General features: G+C 44.2%; 1 protein-coding gene across 4 annotated transcripts in view; it reads left to right on the plus strand.

Moving 5' to 3' along the window:
- The window catches only part of SEMA5A (semaphorin 5A), a 439,222-nt gene that overhangs the window by 298,654 nt on the left and 124,409 nt on the right, over window positions 1–16,159 (plus strand). For all 4 annotated transcript variants that reach the window (XM_028515073.2, XM_036020275.1, XM_036020274.1 and 1 more), the window contains 2 exons: window positions 9,697–9,982; window positions 14,615–14,750. In XM_028515073.2, the coding sequence (XP_028370874.1) occupies window positions 9,697–9,982; window positions 14,615–14,750 (422 nt within the window). The remainder of the gene's footprint in view (window positions 1–9,696; window positions 9,983–14,614; window positions 14,751–16,159) is intronic.

Consider the following 16,159-nt stretch of genomic DNA (forward strand, 5'->3'; position numbering starts at 1 on the left):
CAGCCTCCTCCGTTCTCTGAGCTCCCAGCCAAGACCTCACGTACGGAGGCAAAGTCACTGGAAATCCACAAGTCTTCTCATTTGAATAGTGTTACTTTTTAGGAGCTATTATATTTTTAGTTAAGGAAACTTTTTTACAATAACGATCTCAAATTCCATTGGTTTGAATTATGTTAATGATGTTACCCACATAACAAATAGTCTTTAAAATACAGTGATTAACCTAATTTACTTGGAGAGAGAAAATCCCCTCTGGGCTTAACTCCAAGAGAAACTGTTTCTGCTTATTGTGAAGACATGAGCTTTGTGGAGCTGGGTTCCGCCCCCCACCCCCAACCCCGCCCCACCCACCGGTGGTCCTGGTGTGGCCAGGCTGTGGTGACTTTGTCGGGCTCTGCCCTGGGGACGGTGACAGCCCTTCTGGCAGAGGCTGCACAGCACCTTCCCTGCAGTGTCTGTTAGGTGCTCTGTGGACAGATGGTGTTTGTGAAGACGGGGAATTCATCAACGAAAGCAGAGTTCACAGAACAAGAAAAAACACAGACAAGTGGGACTTGGGAGTCCACGATGTTTGTGTAGGAAAACTAACGTATTTATCAAGAAAAAGAAGCTTGGTAAGACCAGGACAAAAATAAGATTGCATAGTGAACAGCCAAGTTTTGTATTGTACCAGACAAGCATCTGGGGAGGTGCTTTAAAACAGTTTTCCTTGTAGAGGCTGCAGTCTGACACCTGCCTCTCAGAGGGTAACCTTGCTGAGCGATGAGACTGGGACTTACTGCTGAGCAAAGTCCTGTGGCATGTGACCCAGCTCGATGAGCTCTTCTTTCCTAACTTTCACTCTTCATTCAACCCAGCAGAGGGCCTGGACAGGTTGTCTGTCTTTTAAGGGCTGCGTGTGTTTTGGAAATTCTGTTGTAAGCCTAATCTTATTTTCTTCATGAGGTCAGAAAGACTTTAAATAAATAACCTTCCCGAGTACCATCTGCCTGTCTGTGCACCTGTTGACATCTCTGTTAACTCCAGTTATTACTCCAAGTGCAAGGGAGAGTCACGTGGCTAGTTACAACTTTCCAGGCAGATGGGGGGCTCCATATACACTTTATCTGTAATCCATCACACAACCTTCCAAAGGAGATGGCACCGTCCTTATTGTACAGAAGAGCAAGCTGAAGTCGGAGGGATTGGCCATCTGAACCAGGGCCACACAACTGTTGTGCACTTGAGCTAGGATTTGAAACCAGGGCCCACTCCAGAGCTTGAATCCTTTCCTTCCATGTGCTCCTGGCCTCCCCTTTGTTCAGTCAGCACCCTAGGGAACAGCAACATCCTAGCCCACCTCACTGCTCTCTCCTTGTGCCTATGTTTTGAAGCATGAGCTGAGATGGAAGAGGGACATGGGAACTTTGGAAACGATTGAGAGTGTTTTCTTATAAAAGCTTAGAATAAAAGTTTATCAGAGAAGATGGAGTAAAGTGGAACTATTAAACACAAAGCAGAAGAGACTGTGGTCTAATTTAACACAGCCCTTCATGGGCACCAAAGTTTGACAAGGGACACGGAGGGATTGATTCTTGTGGTGCTCCTTGAAAATAGTGTCCTGCTCTGTCTTGGTCATCCAGCACCGAGTGCCCGAAAGTTGGGGAGCCTCGGCATCCCTCCGGTCTTGTGAGGAAGTCTCTCTCCGTGCCAGTAAATCATCTGGAATTTCAATTTGCACATTTCAAAAGAGAATGAATGAGTGAGCCCTTCCATCCCCCACTAAGATATTTTGAGACCAAAGACACCAACTGTGTACACTGAGTTCATGAAGACCTACATCTCACCCCCTCCAAAGAAAGGTCCAAGCCAAGAAGACATGGACCATTATAGGGAATACAATATATTGTAGAGAAATTTACTAGTACTTATGCAACCACTCAGGAAAATGGCTTAAAGCTCCTTGCCTGGAGACCATAATCAGCTTCCTGTGATAGCCCTGGGCGATTCCTGGCGTCCTGGCATGAATATTAACATTGTTCTCTTTTCCTCTCGAAAGTGTTACAGTTTGGGCTACAAGTCCTACTGCCATCCTGTTCATAAGGTATTCAGTTCTATGTGTTTCAGTAAATTTTTCTCCATATTGTTCTATTAAACGTTATTTTTCCTCCATCATGGCCTCTCTCAATTTTTCATTCACTGCTGCAGATTGGATAGTTCACTCTGTTTTTTGTTTTGTTTGTTCTTTCTTGGCCTGGCTCAGGTCATCTCAGTAGACAGAGATCAAACCAACAGGCAAGGTTACTTACCTTAACTGTGTAATGGTACAGCCCCGTTTGTTCTTTCAATTAAATTTTTCTTTTTTTTCCCTTTTAGTCTTTTCAATATGCTTTATAGGTATTGCCCTGACTGGTGTGGATCAGTGGGTTGGGTTTTGTCCCACAAAGCAAAGCATCGCTGGTTCAATTCCTAGTGAGGGAACATGCCTGGGTTGTGGGTTCAGTCCCTGGTCAGGGCACCTATGACAGGCAACTGATACTGATGTTTCTCTTTCACATCGATGTTTCTCTCCCTTTCTTTCTCCCTCCCCCTCTCCCTAAAAATAAATAAATGAAATCTTTAAAAAGAAATAAAAATAAAAATACTTTATAGATATTAAAATATTTCTTAGGTCTTTGAATTCAAGTTAATATTTCAATGAAAAAAAAACTCCTAGGTTTTCAGTTATGATACTACAGGTAAAATAATTTGTTCTTTAAAAAAGTGAACCTATACATTTAAAATATGATCAAGAAAAAATGAACATGGTAAATAGAAGCTTTCTGTTTTCAAAATGTTCGGAAATCACTTATACACCTACCTGAGCTGAGGAATGCGTGTTTGGTGGGGCCTTGCAGGAGAAGGGACAGGCTGCCGGGGGCTTTGTGCTTGGACTGGGAGGAGAGACCGGAACGGACAAGGTCGTCTCTGTCCCTTTGAGCTAGAACGTTAGACGAATGGCCAGTTCATGAAGCTCCCGCAGACATCAAAGCGGGAACGCTGGGTGAGAGCACGTGAGGCGCGTGCGCATGCCGAGGTGGCAGTTCTCGTTGAGGGAGACAGCACGCGTCCTTGTGCTACAAGTCCCTCCCACTTGCACCAGCAAATCCCTGTCAACTCAACAGGGTGTATTCCCCTTGAAGAGGGAAGGAAGCAAGTGTCGCGTCCTACTGCGAGGGTTTTGGCAATGGCTTCCTTTCTGCCAGGTGCTCAGGAGGAGAAGGACCTGGGGCCCCAGGCTCACTTTGCTGGGCCAGGGACCCCTGAGGACGTGCTTGGTTCACCCCCCTCCCCTTTACCTACCACCACTACCACCCACACAGGGCTTTGGACCACAGGCTTTTTTAAAGCCCCTCCCTGACTCTCCTGTGGCAGTGGAAATTCAGACTTCTCACCTTGAGTAACTGGCCCGGCCTTCTCCCTCCTGTGCTATTGCTTCCTTCTGTGGCGACACTGGCTTCGTTCCATCCCGGCCACCCCCAGGGTCTGCTCTCAGCTTGCTCTTTCTGCTGTTCTTTGCCTGGTGGCTACTTTCCACTCTCATATCTTCCCTTTTCCTGATCCCCTCCTTTCTGATTCTCAAGTTCACCTTGTTGCCTTTGGAACCTCATTGTCCTCATCATCATTATAATGACTTGTTGGTCTGTCTTGTTTGTCTTCTCATGCTGTCCTTGAGGTCACAGGCTGTGTCCTACTTCACCAGGGAATACCCAGTGCCCAGGGCGGTTCCACAGTAGGTGGTCAGGAAGCCCCTGGTCACACAGGAACACTCTGTCTGGCATCAAGTCTTTGTCTGTAGCACGGCCCTTCCACTGTGTTTGGTTCCAGATCTGCTGAAGGGAACACAGACCCCAATTTGACATGTGGAATGCCATACCAATGAGTTAGCTTGTTCAGTGTACACTGACAATATGCTTAGCAATGTGTATGTTTATGTTAATTTATGTATTTATGTATATATTCATTGTTAATTTACATGTTATTTATTCATTATTTTGTATATTTATATAAACAGAGGTCTATGTTTTGATGAATAGCACTCGAGTGCTGGGCACTGCCACGTGCTGCCTTTGACTCTCACAGTGATACTGCCTGGTCCTTCCCATGATCCAAAAAAAGCAGGAGACTGGGAGTCTATGCTGTTAAATAACTTGACTAAGTTCACACAGCCAGTAGGTGGAAGTATTGAGCCACATATACATACACCTCAATGCTCCCTGTCTGCGCACGTGCACGTACATCTGTCTGTCTGTCTGTCCACCCAGTGCTAGAAATACTGTGCTTTTTTATGGCTTTTAACCCACATTGTACTTAATGTAATTTATTTTAGTTTGATTATCCACTCATAATAAATGCCTAGACAGCACATTTTTATGTAGCTCTGGTGAGGGAAAAGATGTGCTCGACAGGAGAGGGCCTGAACTCTAGGAATCTGTGCAAACGGTTTTGATAGTGACCGACACCAGCATGTTAGAGAGCAGACAATGTCTGGCTAACTGTGTGTCCTGTGTGGGGAATGCTTCCATTCATTTTGGGGGGGGGGTAGTAGCTTGCTATTTTGAAATCTCAGCATGTATGTCTGTATTTATGTTCCTTAATTTCTGATCACCTTTAAGCTTAACATATGCATGTTTGATTATCATTATGTGAAATTCTACTAAGTATAAATTGTTAAAAGGGAATCAAGAGTAAATCATGAAATAATTATAGCCACCATTCTGATTTTACTATGTAAACGTCTCTTTAATCCTTACAGCAAAGTAGCTCTTCTTTTTATTTTATTTTATTTATTTTTTTTTATTTTAACTGTTGCTCAAGTACAGTTTTCTGCCTTTTACTCCCATCCCAGCCCACATCCCAACCTTCCCCACCTCCCTCCCATTTCCACCTGTCCCTTGTTATTGTCCATGTGTCCTTTATACTTGTTCATGCAAACCCTTCCCCTTTAGCTCTTCTATGCCCTGAATCGTCTTACAGGATTTAGGATGCCAGTGGTCCAGCCCAGGTTTCAGGCTGGGATGGGCGGAGCCACAATGAGTGGCATCCACACATGCCACTCATTGGCCAACCTGCTTTTGGCAAGCATATCCCAAGATGGCCTTTGTCTGCAAGAGAAATTATGATAGGTTTTGATTCCAGTAAGATTTTTTTAGTTTGGAAAATAGGAATTTCTTTTTTGTCTTTAGTATTTTTTTAATTTTATTTTAATCATTGTTCAAGTACAGTTTTCTCCCCCCTACTCCCATTCCAGCTCACCCACCCAACCCTCCCCCCTTCCTCCCCATTTGTCTTTAGTATTGATTCTCATCAATGTAGGCAATCATATCAGACAATCAAATATGTCTGTATCAGGAGCCTCACTGAACCGGTGCACCTCCAGGACGATGCAGTAGGCACTGGAATGGGAGGGTACATTCGGATACTGAGCAGCTGGTGGTTTTATGTGGTCAAAATCTTCTTAACATTTTTGATGCTTTTGTTTTCCTGTGTTCACTTACATTATGGGTCCTCTGTCAGTGTTCATTTTGACTTAGTCATTCTTATGTAAGTGAAGGTGTAAATCAGAGTTTTTATGTCACAAAATATGAGTCTTCCTATAACATGACATATTTTGCAGAACACTGTACTGCATAACTCAGTGTTTTACAACCGTGAGATAAAACAGCTCCATGCATATATTTATAATAAACTGACATATACTCTTGTTCGGTTTTATTTGGAATTAGCAACATACCTCCTATTCCATTGTAGCTCTAATAATAATGATAATGAATTAAGGATCCCTCAGATTTGTCATTCACACACTCACATTCATTGTAGGTAATCAGGCAGCACCTGATTTGTGACTTGTTTAGTTCACTCAGGAGTGACAGATACTGGTTGGTGGTGAATTGCATTTTAACCCGAGACAGAACTTGAATAATGCAAGGGAAACAATATGCATCTTATTATCCTGCCTGTTGAGACTCAAACATCCCCTTAGCTCCAGATTTATATCTATAAATGCAAGACTTATTTGGCTGCCTGTTTAACAATTACTCCTGCTTTCTTGCTGTCTTTGGAAAAGAAACAGGATGCAGGCTGAGTTTCAAAAGGCTTGCTTTCCAAGAAAGGGAGCTTCCTGGCTTTGCAGCAGGCCACTCAGTCAGGGACCCGTCAGCACCCTGAAAGACCCCTGTAGGGTGGCCAGGTGTGTGTCCATACGCAGCCTAGCCCCTAAAATGACCTGTAATGTGTGGTGAACTAAACGGCGTATACTACACACTAAACACACGCTCTCCCCTATTTTCTCAGCAGGGAATTGTTTGAGCATATCTGTATAAAATATACTTTGTCATCCTATCATAACATTGGTGCAGGGTGGCTTGAAGGGGTATTAGGGATTCTTTGTGGCAAGTGGAAGCTGTGGGTCAATCTCTTTGACTTTACTTTGTGTTCTCTTGCATGAGAGATCTGAATAAGATTGTTCAGTGGACTGGACAATGAACTTGAACTAGATGCCCCACCAGTCACCCAGGGGCACTCTGGGGCTATAGTGGCAGCTGCGTGCAACACCATATCTGGGGGTGGGGCAATCACTTCCCAGCAAGATTCTTGTTTTGTAAGCCCTTGCTTGGGTTCTTGGGTCATTCTGCTTTTTCTTCTTTCTGTGTCATTCCTGATGTCTCTAAAAGTTGCAGGGCCAAGTTCCCTCTCGGCATCTGTCTTCCCCTCTAGTAGATTATAAGACCCGCCTCATTGTGATCCCGAGTACACCTGCTCACTGCTTTGGTTTCTAAAGCATTATTCAAGATTCCCACCCTCTTCTTGAATATTGTTTACATAATCGATTGTTCTGGTGCTGCCCATTACGTTTTTCAGTGTAGTGTAGAGATAAGTGTAAAGGCCATGTGGTCAGACTACCTGGATTCAGGGCGTTTGCCCCACACGGCCAGTGGTGTGAACTTGGACAGATGATTAAAGCTCTCAGCTTTAGTGTCTTGTCTATGACACAGGAAGAATGACCCAGCATCTACCTCTATGATTCCTGTGAATTTAATTAGCACACGAATGTGAAGCACTGCGCTCAGAGTCCAGCACAGCAGCATCAGCTGGCTACAGATGTTCTTAAATTATAGACCGACCTTGACCTGGAGGAACCACGACAATCTTTTTTACCTTAGCTGCCTCTTATTTACCTGCTGGAGCCTCCCTACATGCCAGAGATATTTACTATGTGGTTTTCATGCCATCTGTCCCCAGGTTAGTAGCAGAAGTAGTTAGTTGGGAGGGTGTTGGGTAAAGCTTGTGGTCTCCGCTCACACCTCATCCACATGTGCAGGTAAACGTAGTCCTGGGCTAGACCCATCCAGTCCTGGGCCTTCTCCTCTGTGTTCTCTTTTTTGACGTAAGGTTTGTTGTTGATGTTATTGGTGATGATGGTGTTCTTCTCTTTCTTTTCAGTATAATGATCTAATTGTAGCCTAGATGTAGGAACCTGGGTGCCTGACCTATTCTGAAATGATTTAGCCTCTATTTAAAATTAGACATATAGGTGTCTATTTTCTTTATACACCAAACATAATTTGTAATTGTTCTGTATCTTGGCTTTTGGGGTCTGCTTTAGAAATAATTCTCTTTTGGAGAGTAATCGTGAACACTGATTCAAAATTCTTTCAATATTTTGCTTTATTTTCCAAAAAACACAAGTCAGAGATACGTAGCCTCTGGGGATATAACAGTATGCTGTAACAGTGAATATATTTAACTCCATCTCCTACATTTTAATGTAGTCCAGGGATGTGAGTTTTTTTCATTGTTGTTTGTTTTTTTAAGTATCCACTTCAGGTTGAAGCAAACAGTGATCTATTAGTGTGTTCAGCGGTTTATAAATTAAAATCATTTCTTATCAAATTCTCCTTGTATTACTTAATATTCTCTAATGTCTTTAGAACAGTATAATGGTCTGAAACAAAAGCTCATTGCATATACAATTTAGAATATCTGTTACATTTTTTTAGAACGTAAAGTTGAGTTACATTGAAATATTTTGTAAGGGCATTGAAGTGAAAACTAGCACCCATCCTTCTGGACAGAAGAGCAGAGCACTCCGTGCCACCTTCATGTCCGCCTCTGAACCAACATCTGCATTTCAGCTCTTCGGTGCGCCTGGTGTGTCTTACTCTAAACATTATGGGTCATGTTGTAGCCAAACAGCCTCTATTAAAGCAAACTTTTTGCCCACATATTTGAGGGAAAAATAAGGATGCACATTATACGTGGGCATAATGGTTTCATATCATGGGTATAATAATAGTTATAATAATCCCATGTATAATACACACAAAAACATGAGTGTGCATTATACACAGCAAAATACGGTAGTTTTAGTTGTCCTGACTATGTCTATTGGTGCACTGTGATTGAATCTGGTGAAGTACAAGGCCCACTGAATTGTCCCCCAAACTAATTATCCCTGAAAATGTGTTCTTGTGAATAGCAGTTGTGTGCATCTTTCCATTAATTTTGAACACCAAAAGTTATTGCTATATTATTCTAATGGCACCATAAAATTCAAACACTTGCTGATTAAATGAAAAATTCTTAGCAATAGAGAAAAGAATAACAATCAAACCTGTTTATTAGAGTTTTTAAAGATGATTATTAGTGCATATCTGGGTTTGAAAGGGTATCATCTGTATTATTGATGGGCTTAAATAGAGAGTTCTAAAGACAACACTTTCAATGCTACATATAAAATTCAGTGGACAATCTATGTAATCCCTAAGTTCCTTATGAGCTTGATGATTACGTAAAGGTTCTGTCATATTTCTGTCATGTTTAAATCTCTATTTTTAAGCTAATTATGAGATCAAAAAGGTGTGGGTCAGTGACTGTGCTTCAGTATATTGCCTCTCTCTCAATGGTTTCTCCAGCAACCCGGGAAAAAGGAACTAGGGGTTAATCCTCACAGTTAGTGGTTACCATAGTAACGGGAATTGCTAAAGCTCATTCAGGACCCTAACCTTACATTTCAGTTTTTGTTTCAGTTTTCACAAATGAAAAACATTTTTATAGTCCTTACTAAAGCATCTACATGGTGTCAGCCATACACGTGTATATTAGCAAAATCAAAGAATTTTGTTGTCTCATTACACAAACATGATACTAGACTTGTGTACAGGATGAGGCAAACGTAGGTGTATAGTTGTATGAAACATAATACAGTAACTAGTAAATAATAATATAAGAATAAACTTTGTTTTGCATAAGCACAAATATAAGCCTACTTTGCCCTGCCCTGTATTCTGAATCACACTTCATCTTTTTTATCTTATTTTGTCTCTCTAAAGTTATGTAAAATTATATAATCTTGTATTATATACAAATAAAACAATAGGAATTGCTCTAAGTAGACTGCATTTCTTTGCTGTTCATTTTTTATGGTATTGATGGCATGTTTCTTTGACCCTGCACTAACTCAGGTGGGATTATTATGGTGATTTTGTGTCACTGAGAACTTGTATAGATTTCTGCACTCAGCAGCACAGGCCATTAAGATGCTCATAGGACCTCCCATTCATCCTGTAGGATGCCTACACAGAACCAAGTCTTCTTGGAAGAAATAATGAAAACGGGCAAGACATAAAGAACTAGCACATGGATGTTAAGACTTTCCTTCTTTCCTGTTGTTTCCAGAGCCAAACTTCGTGTCCTCTTACGACATTGGGAATTTCACCTACTTCTTTTTCCGAGAAAATGCGGTGGAGCATGACTGTGGGAAGACCGTGTTCTCCAGAGCTGCCCGGGTCTGCAAGAACGACATTGGGGGGCGGTTCCTGCTGGAGGACACCTGGACCACGTTCATGAAGGCCCGCCTGAACTGCTCCCGCCCCGGCGAGGTCCCCTTCTACTACAACGAGCTGCAGAGCACGTTCTTCCTGCCCGAGCTGGACTTGATCTACGGCATCTTTACCACCAATGTGTACGTACCGGGGAGTGTTGCTTTGCTTGCTCTTCCACTCATTCAGAATGAGTCTACCGCTTTTTGACCTTTGTGGTTTAAAAGACGCTTTAAAAAGAAATCATTCTTATTTTACTGGGCTGGCAGCCAAAAGAATGTTTTTTTGAGTGTGAATTAAATGTTACGCTAAGATCTGTGATTTTTGAGACTGGTATTAGGAAAATAAAACGAATCAGAAGGTTTGGATCTATCCTTATTGGAATAGTAGCATCAAATTGTTCTACTGCGAAATGTTCCTTCCTGATTTGCCGGGGCATTCTCAGTACTTTCTGAAATGCTGATATGTGTTAGACGTGCTTTTCTCTTGGTATTCAAGTTATGCATCTGTGCATACTGAAGGCACTATTGTCTGGAAAGTCTAATCTTTGAGATAATGCAACTCTCGACTAAACCGCTGCTTGTATAGGAAATGCACAGTCTCACTTTCCCAGAGTTGCATTTTAAGCCATTGTTCTAGAAGATGGCTGTTGTAGGCAGGCATTTTTAAAATGATGGTTATGCTTTTAAAATATTTTTGAAAAAAGAATAGCATTTTTTCCTTTTGTGGGCAGATGCTCTTAGCTTCCTAACTGACAGTATTTGTATTAGATAAAGTGCATGAAGTTTTTTGCTCATCCATTCAGTCTAATCTGATGGACTGTAGCACGACCCCACACTCATTTTCCATTTTTAGCTGACGGGCTGTGTAAGACTCAACGAGATCATCCCAGCCCCAGGAATCACAGGTCACAGTGCCACTAGCCTCCACTTTTCTCGACATTGCCAGTGATGATGCTGATTCTGCAGCGTTGGTTCTGGTTTGGATCGCCTTTGAAATCCTTAAATTGTTAACCGAACAGTCTGGACAAAAGCCCAATAATTGTATCCAAAATAAAGGAGCTGATTCAGAATGGGTTGGAATTGCTGATAAATGGGGTTGGATGACCAAGCATCTGGGTTTGTCCAGGATTGTCCCAGTTTTAGAGTTGGGGACGGCCCTGCTGCTTCCCAGGAACCCTCATGGTTCTGGGTGGTGTCTGCTGGGCTTCTGGGTCTTTTTACTTTCTCATCGCTTCTGCCTCCAAAGCCTGCCCACGAATTGCATTTCCAAAGAGCCACTTTATCTGCATCTTACTTTCCTGTTGATCTTTCTCTTCTGATCTTTCCACTGCTGAGCTGAAGTGTTAACATTCATTTGATAATAATATTTACTCCATGAAGAGTCTTCTTTCTGACATGAAGATAGAAAATAAGGCCAAAATGGATGGTTTCCCATCCACCCCCGCTCCACCATGACCATCTTTATTGTAAATCTGGTTTTCGAGCCAGAGGTTATTTTCCCTCCATGATAAGTTTCTTTTAAAAAATCAATTTATAGTTTCTGAAGTTGATTTGCTTTCCAGAACCTTTTTCAAGAAATAGTGTAGACTGCACAAGATGAATGTTCAGTTGTTCGGCTGACATCAATTTTAGCCACAGTGGGAGTTTGGCTCAGTTAGCTGTTCGTTCCCCTGGCTCTGGGCTGAAATGAACAATTTAAAAAGTTATGTAAGTACTGTGCCCAGTCCATTCCAAGATGGTGAATGGTCAATTTAGATACTCTCAGAAATTAGTTTCAAACCATTCCAGATCATTTGTTTTGTGTTGTAAACACCCATCATGTTGGAAATCACCCAGTATATAGCATCTATACTAGCAGAGGCAGAATTTCTAGATCTTTCCTTTCTCTATTGAATACTTATTTTCACTAGGTCTTAAGAACGACTTTCAATATATCCATCTCTAATCCTCTAGTGCGTCCAACTTTTCTTCGCTCTCATGCATCAGCTTTGATCTCACCCTCTCAACTGATGACCATATTCTTGGCAAGTTCTGTTGTAAACAGAGGTAGCTAGTTATTTCCTATTTCTGAATTAAATGCTTAGCAAATGCTGGGGCTAAGCTTTCTGGTGCTTTTGCTTATGGTATAGTTTTAGTTAGATTCTCTATGTCAAGGTCTCTTAACACTGGGGAATGGGGAGACAGGTCACTATTCTAACTCCCTTTGTCCCTGTGACTGTGTGGTTTCCTCAATCCCGTGGGCATGAGTTGGGCTGCAAGATGTGGCAAATTATTGGAACGGAGTTTCTGAAGGTTTTGCTTTTGTTTTCTGGGATATCTAAAAATGGTGGCTTACAAATAGTGAATGGTAAGGGTAGGGGTGGAGAACCATGAAGGTTTTGATATCTTTTCTCTCCTTAGGCGTTGAAGGGAGGAATGTATCTACTTTTCTTGCTGTGCCTTTCAGTAGACTAAGGAAGCAAACTTCATGTTCCTTATAAACATAATTATGTTCCACTATTGTGGGGCTCATCTCTCTCCACTTTTACCCACCTGGGCTCTGAACAAGTTAAGGAATACAACCTAGCATTAAATGAAGGCCGCAGCATGCCTGTGATTCTTGAGGGAGGCCAGGTTGCAATACATGGTTGATGGTCTGTTCTCCAAATGGGCTTGTGAGTAGTGATCCCAGCTTCAAGGATTCTCATCCACTAGGTCACGGTAGTCTAGACCTGGGCTGGCCCCACCTGTCTGCAGGAATGGGGAGGCAAAGGTGGGTATATAATTTTGGAAGGCAGGCCTATCCCAGGGAGATGGGGAGGAAGGACCACAGTGGAGGCATTGGTGCCCTTGCTCCCCCATCCCCACCTCACTGAAAGTACAAGGGCATAGAGGAGGTAGGAGGGTGTGTGTGTGTGTGTGTGTGTGTGTGCTGCACCAGGGGTGCTCTGCTCCCCAGGAAGGTCGAAGGTGACCCTAACAACTGTCACAGATGTCCAGATTGGCTGCCACTGGAGCACCCAGAAGGACTCTGGGCTGACCCCAGATATGTGCCCAGACCTATTCTGAGTGACTGGATGCAGCGAACTGAGAAATGGGGTACCAGCAGGAAGGGCAGGAGCACAGCAGTGGTCATGCACAGGAACTCTGGGGCCCCGTGCAAAGCAAGTGCAAGTCCTGCTTCCCTCAGCCTGTGACTGGCATTAAGTGACCACCCTGTGCCTCTGTTTGTTCGTCTGTGTATTCAGGCCAGTCTCAGCATCTGTAGGGTCCCTGTGAGAAATGAGGTAGCCCTTACGAAGTGCTTAGCAGAGTGCTCAGGAGGATTTATTATTATTATTATCATTATTAACACTCTTCCTTAACCAGGTGGCCTCACCCTGTCCCTGGTAGACACCCTGCTGGGCATGCTGCTGTTCTTGCTCCAACATAGTCACATTTTTGTTCTTCCTAAGATCTAGTCACACATTCGGAGGCTAATTCTTCCTTGCATTTTTTGGCTTATCATGTTCTTCTTTTCTGAGGGAGAAATAAGACAGAGTCAAAACAACCATATGTATAGGTTCAGTTTTAGCATCTGTCACTTTATTCCGCAGGAGCAGGGATAGGCCTGCTCCCTGCCACTCTCCCCTCTCTGCTGGAGCTTCCAGAAGAAACGTGTGTCCCTGCCCTCAAGCCTCCTACATTCCCGTGGGGTGGTCTGAATGCTGTCCACACAGGGCTCTCGCAAAGAATTCAAAGTCCCGGTCTTTGGAGCAGGCCTGCCAGGGGTTCAAGTCCAACCCCTTCATGTAGTAGCTGGGTGACTTCGGACGGGTGTGTTGACCTAGCTGTGCCCTCTTTTACTTATTGGCGATGGCCCCTTACCTCAGGATGATGAAGTGAACGGAAATTCGTAAAGCCTCTAGAACGGTGTCTAGCAACAAGTCTGTTTGTCAAAATAAATCAAGTGTGAGGCAGATATTTCTGTTTTCGAGTTCCTATGAAATTTCTTCTGATCCAGGGTGAGGGAGGATGATAAATCAACTTATACTGGCTAAGACTATTAACAAGAAAATTGAAAACCAAAGCTAAGATCCAAATGCAGATTTATTTAACCGAAGACTGTCTTGCTGTTTCCGCACTTAGCGGAAGGTCACCGCACCCCTCAGGGCCCTGCGCTCCCGCGTGCCTGCGGAGCTCGAATCCTCAATTACCACTGCAAGATGTCAGAGCGTTCTCAAATTTTTCTCTTTCACCCTTTTTAAATGATAAAATGGATATATGAAGGGTGCCTGACAGGCACTTTGTACAAAATGCTTTTAGTTGATTATTTCCTAAAGGTTTACAAATCAACACAAATATTTGGGGATTATAATAAAAGCAGTCACTTGTCCCAGCGCCCGCTAAAGTAACCAGATACTCGGGGTGGGAGGGCCGTGCTGACTGCTGAGAGGTGCCAGCCACCGGTGGAGAAAGGCTATTTCCTCCAGAATTTAAAAGGCCTAACAGGGCTCTTCAAAATCCTTTGTCACTCTGGTTGTGGCTGAGTGAATTAATCCCATCCAGGAGGATTACTAGTGTCATAACTGCTAAGTAGCCTTGTTTCTGAACTGAAGCATTTGTTCTTCCACAGAGAAATCACAGGGGCGCCCCGCTCACGACTCCCATTTCTTCCTTGGGGCGTTCACGAGGCTGGGATCTTGAGGTTCTCTAGAAGGTGCTCCCACTGGGCAGCGTCCGAGGGCCCACGGGGTAGAGACTAGTGACTGTGGGACTGTGTGACCTTCCTTCTTCCTCTTCCTCGGCCCCCAGGAACAGCATCGCTGCCTCGGCCGTGTGCGTCTTCAACCTGAGCGCCGTCTCGCAGGCCTTTAACGGGCCCTTCAAGTACCAGGAGAACTCACGCTCCGCCTGGCTGCCGTATCCCAACCCCAACCCCAACTTCCAGGTAATGTTTGGGGGCCTTAGGGCACTCGCTTGCTCATCCCCCTCTGAAGCATGCTGATGCCTTCTGGGAGACAGGCTGGGACTATTTAAACTTCCAGTGGCTGCACAGGCATCTAGGGGCTCCCCAAACCCCTTGGGGATAGTCTCACACTAGGCTTGGCTCCTTTGAATAGACTGAATCCTTTGTCAACCGAGGGGCCAGGACCGAAGAGGGACTTTTGTCAGCTGTGAGGCCTCAGGCTGAACTGGAAAAGGCCGGTGTCAGGCAGCAGGTTGGGAAACCACGCTCCAGTTAGCGCTAACGATGGTGGACTCTGTCCTCAGAAGCTCCGATCCCTGATGAATGATGCTCTGATGAATGGGCTCCCAGCACCATGGTGGAAACACAAAGACAGCATTGCAGCCCTAATTGGCGAATGTGGCGAGATTTCCTTCTGGGGTAAATGGGGTGGCATTGGAGCAGCTGTGGAGAAAGGAGAGCAGTTGGAGGCCACTCATTCATAAACCTCAAAATGATAGGCCATCCCACCAACAAGAGGCCCTGTATGTCATTTATTCCCATCTCCCAACACGCAGAGGTAGCTGAGACCCACCGAGATGAAGTGATTTACTCTTGGTTGGCTGGTCAGCAGGTGTATGAGTTTGCTGGCCTGCCGTCACAAAATGCCGCAGACTAGACAGCGCGAACAAAAGAAATTGGTTTTCTCACAGTTTGGAGGCTGGACGTCTATGATCCAGGTTCTGGCTGATTCTGTTCCTGGTGAGAGCAGTCTGCCCAGCCTGTAGACAGCCTCTGTCCGGCTGTGTCCCCATGTGGCCTTTCCTTGTTGCCCCTGGGGAGACACTGACTTGTGCCTGGGGACACACTGAACCTTCAGGGATCAGGGCCCCACCCACCCTTATAATCTCAGTTAATCTGAATTGCCTCCTCGCAGGATCCATTTCCAAATACAGCCACGCCAAGGGTTAGGGCTTCAGCATAAGAATTTGTGGGAGACACTGACATTCAGTTCATAACAGCAGGCTTCCCTTGAGGGCCACTTTTCTGACAAATACCATCACAGGCTCATCATCATCCCCTTGGGTGTATGTTTAGTACCACCCGTTTCTGGGGGGTGCTCTGAATTGTGCTGCATTATGTCACATGCTGGCAGCAGTGCTCTGGTCCCTAGCAACATTCCCAGGGCAGATAGTCCTGGCACGGACACTGGGGATGAGTGACCGAGCTGGGATCTCAGTCTCTCCGACACCCAGTGCAGGTCTCCAGATGCAATGTCCCAGCCTCTTTTCACTAAAGGACCATTAGTTTCCCTAATTAATCAGTGCAGACCTGGGCCCATATCCAGGCCTCAGAATTCTATTGGTTTATCATCTCAGCACATACAGCCTTTGGCTTTGAGAAAACTGGGC

This window comes from Phyllostomus discolor, chromosome 3 (genome assembly GCF_004126475.2).
Source record: "Phyllostomus discolor isolate MPI-MPIP mPhyDis1 chromosome 3, mPhyDis1.pri.v3, whole genome shotgun sequence".
Lineage (NCBI taxonomy): Eukaryota > Metazoa > Chordata > Mammalia > Chiroptera > Phyllostomidae > Phyllostomus > Phyllostomus discolor.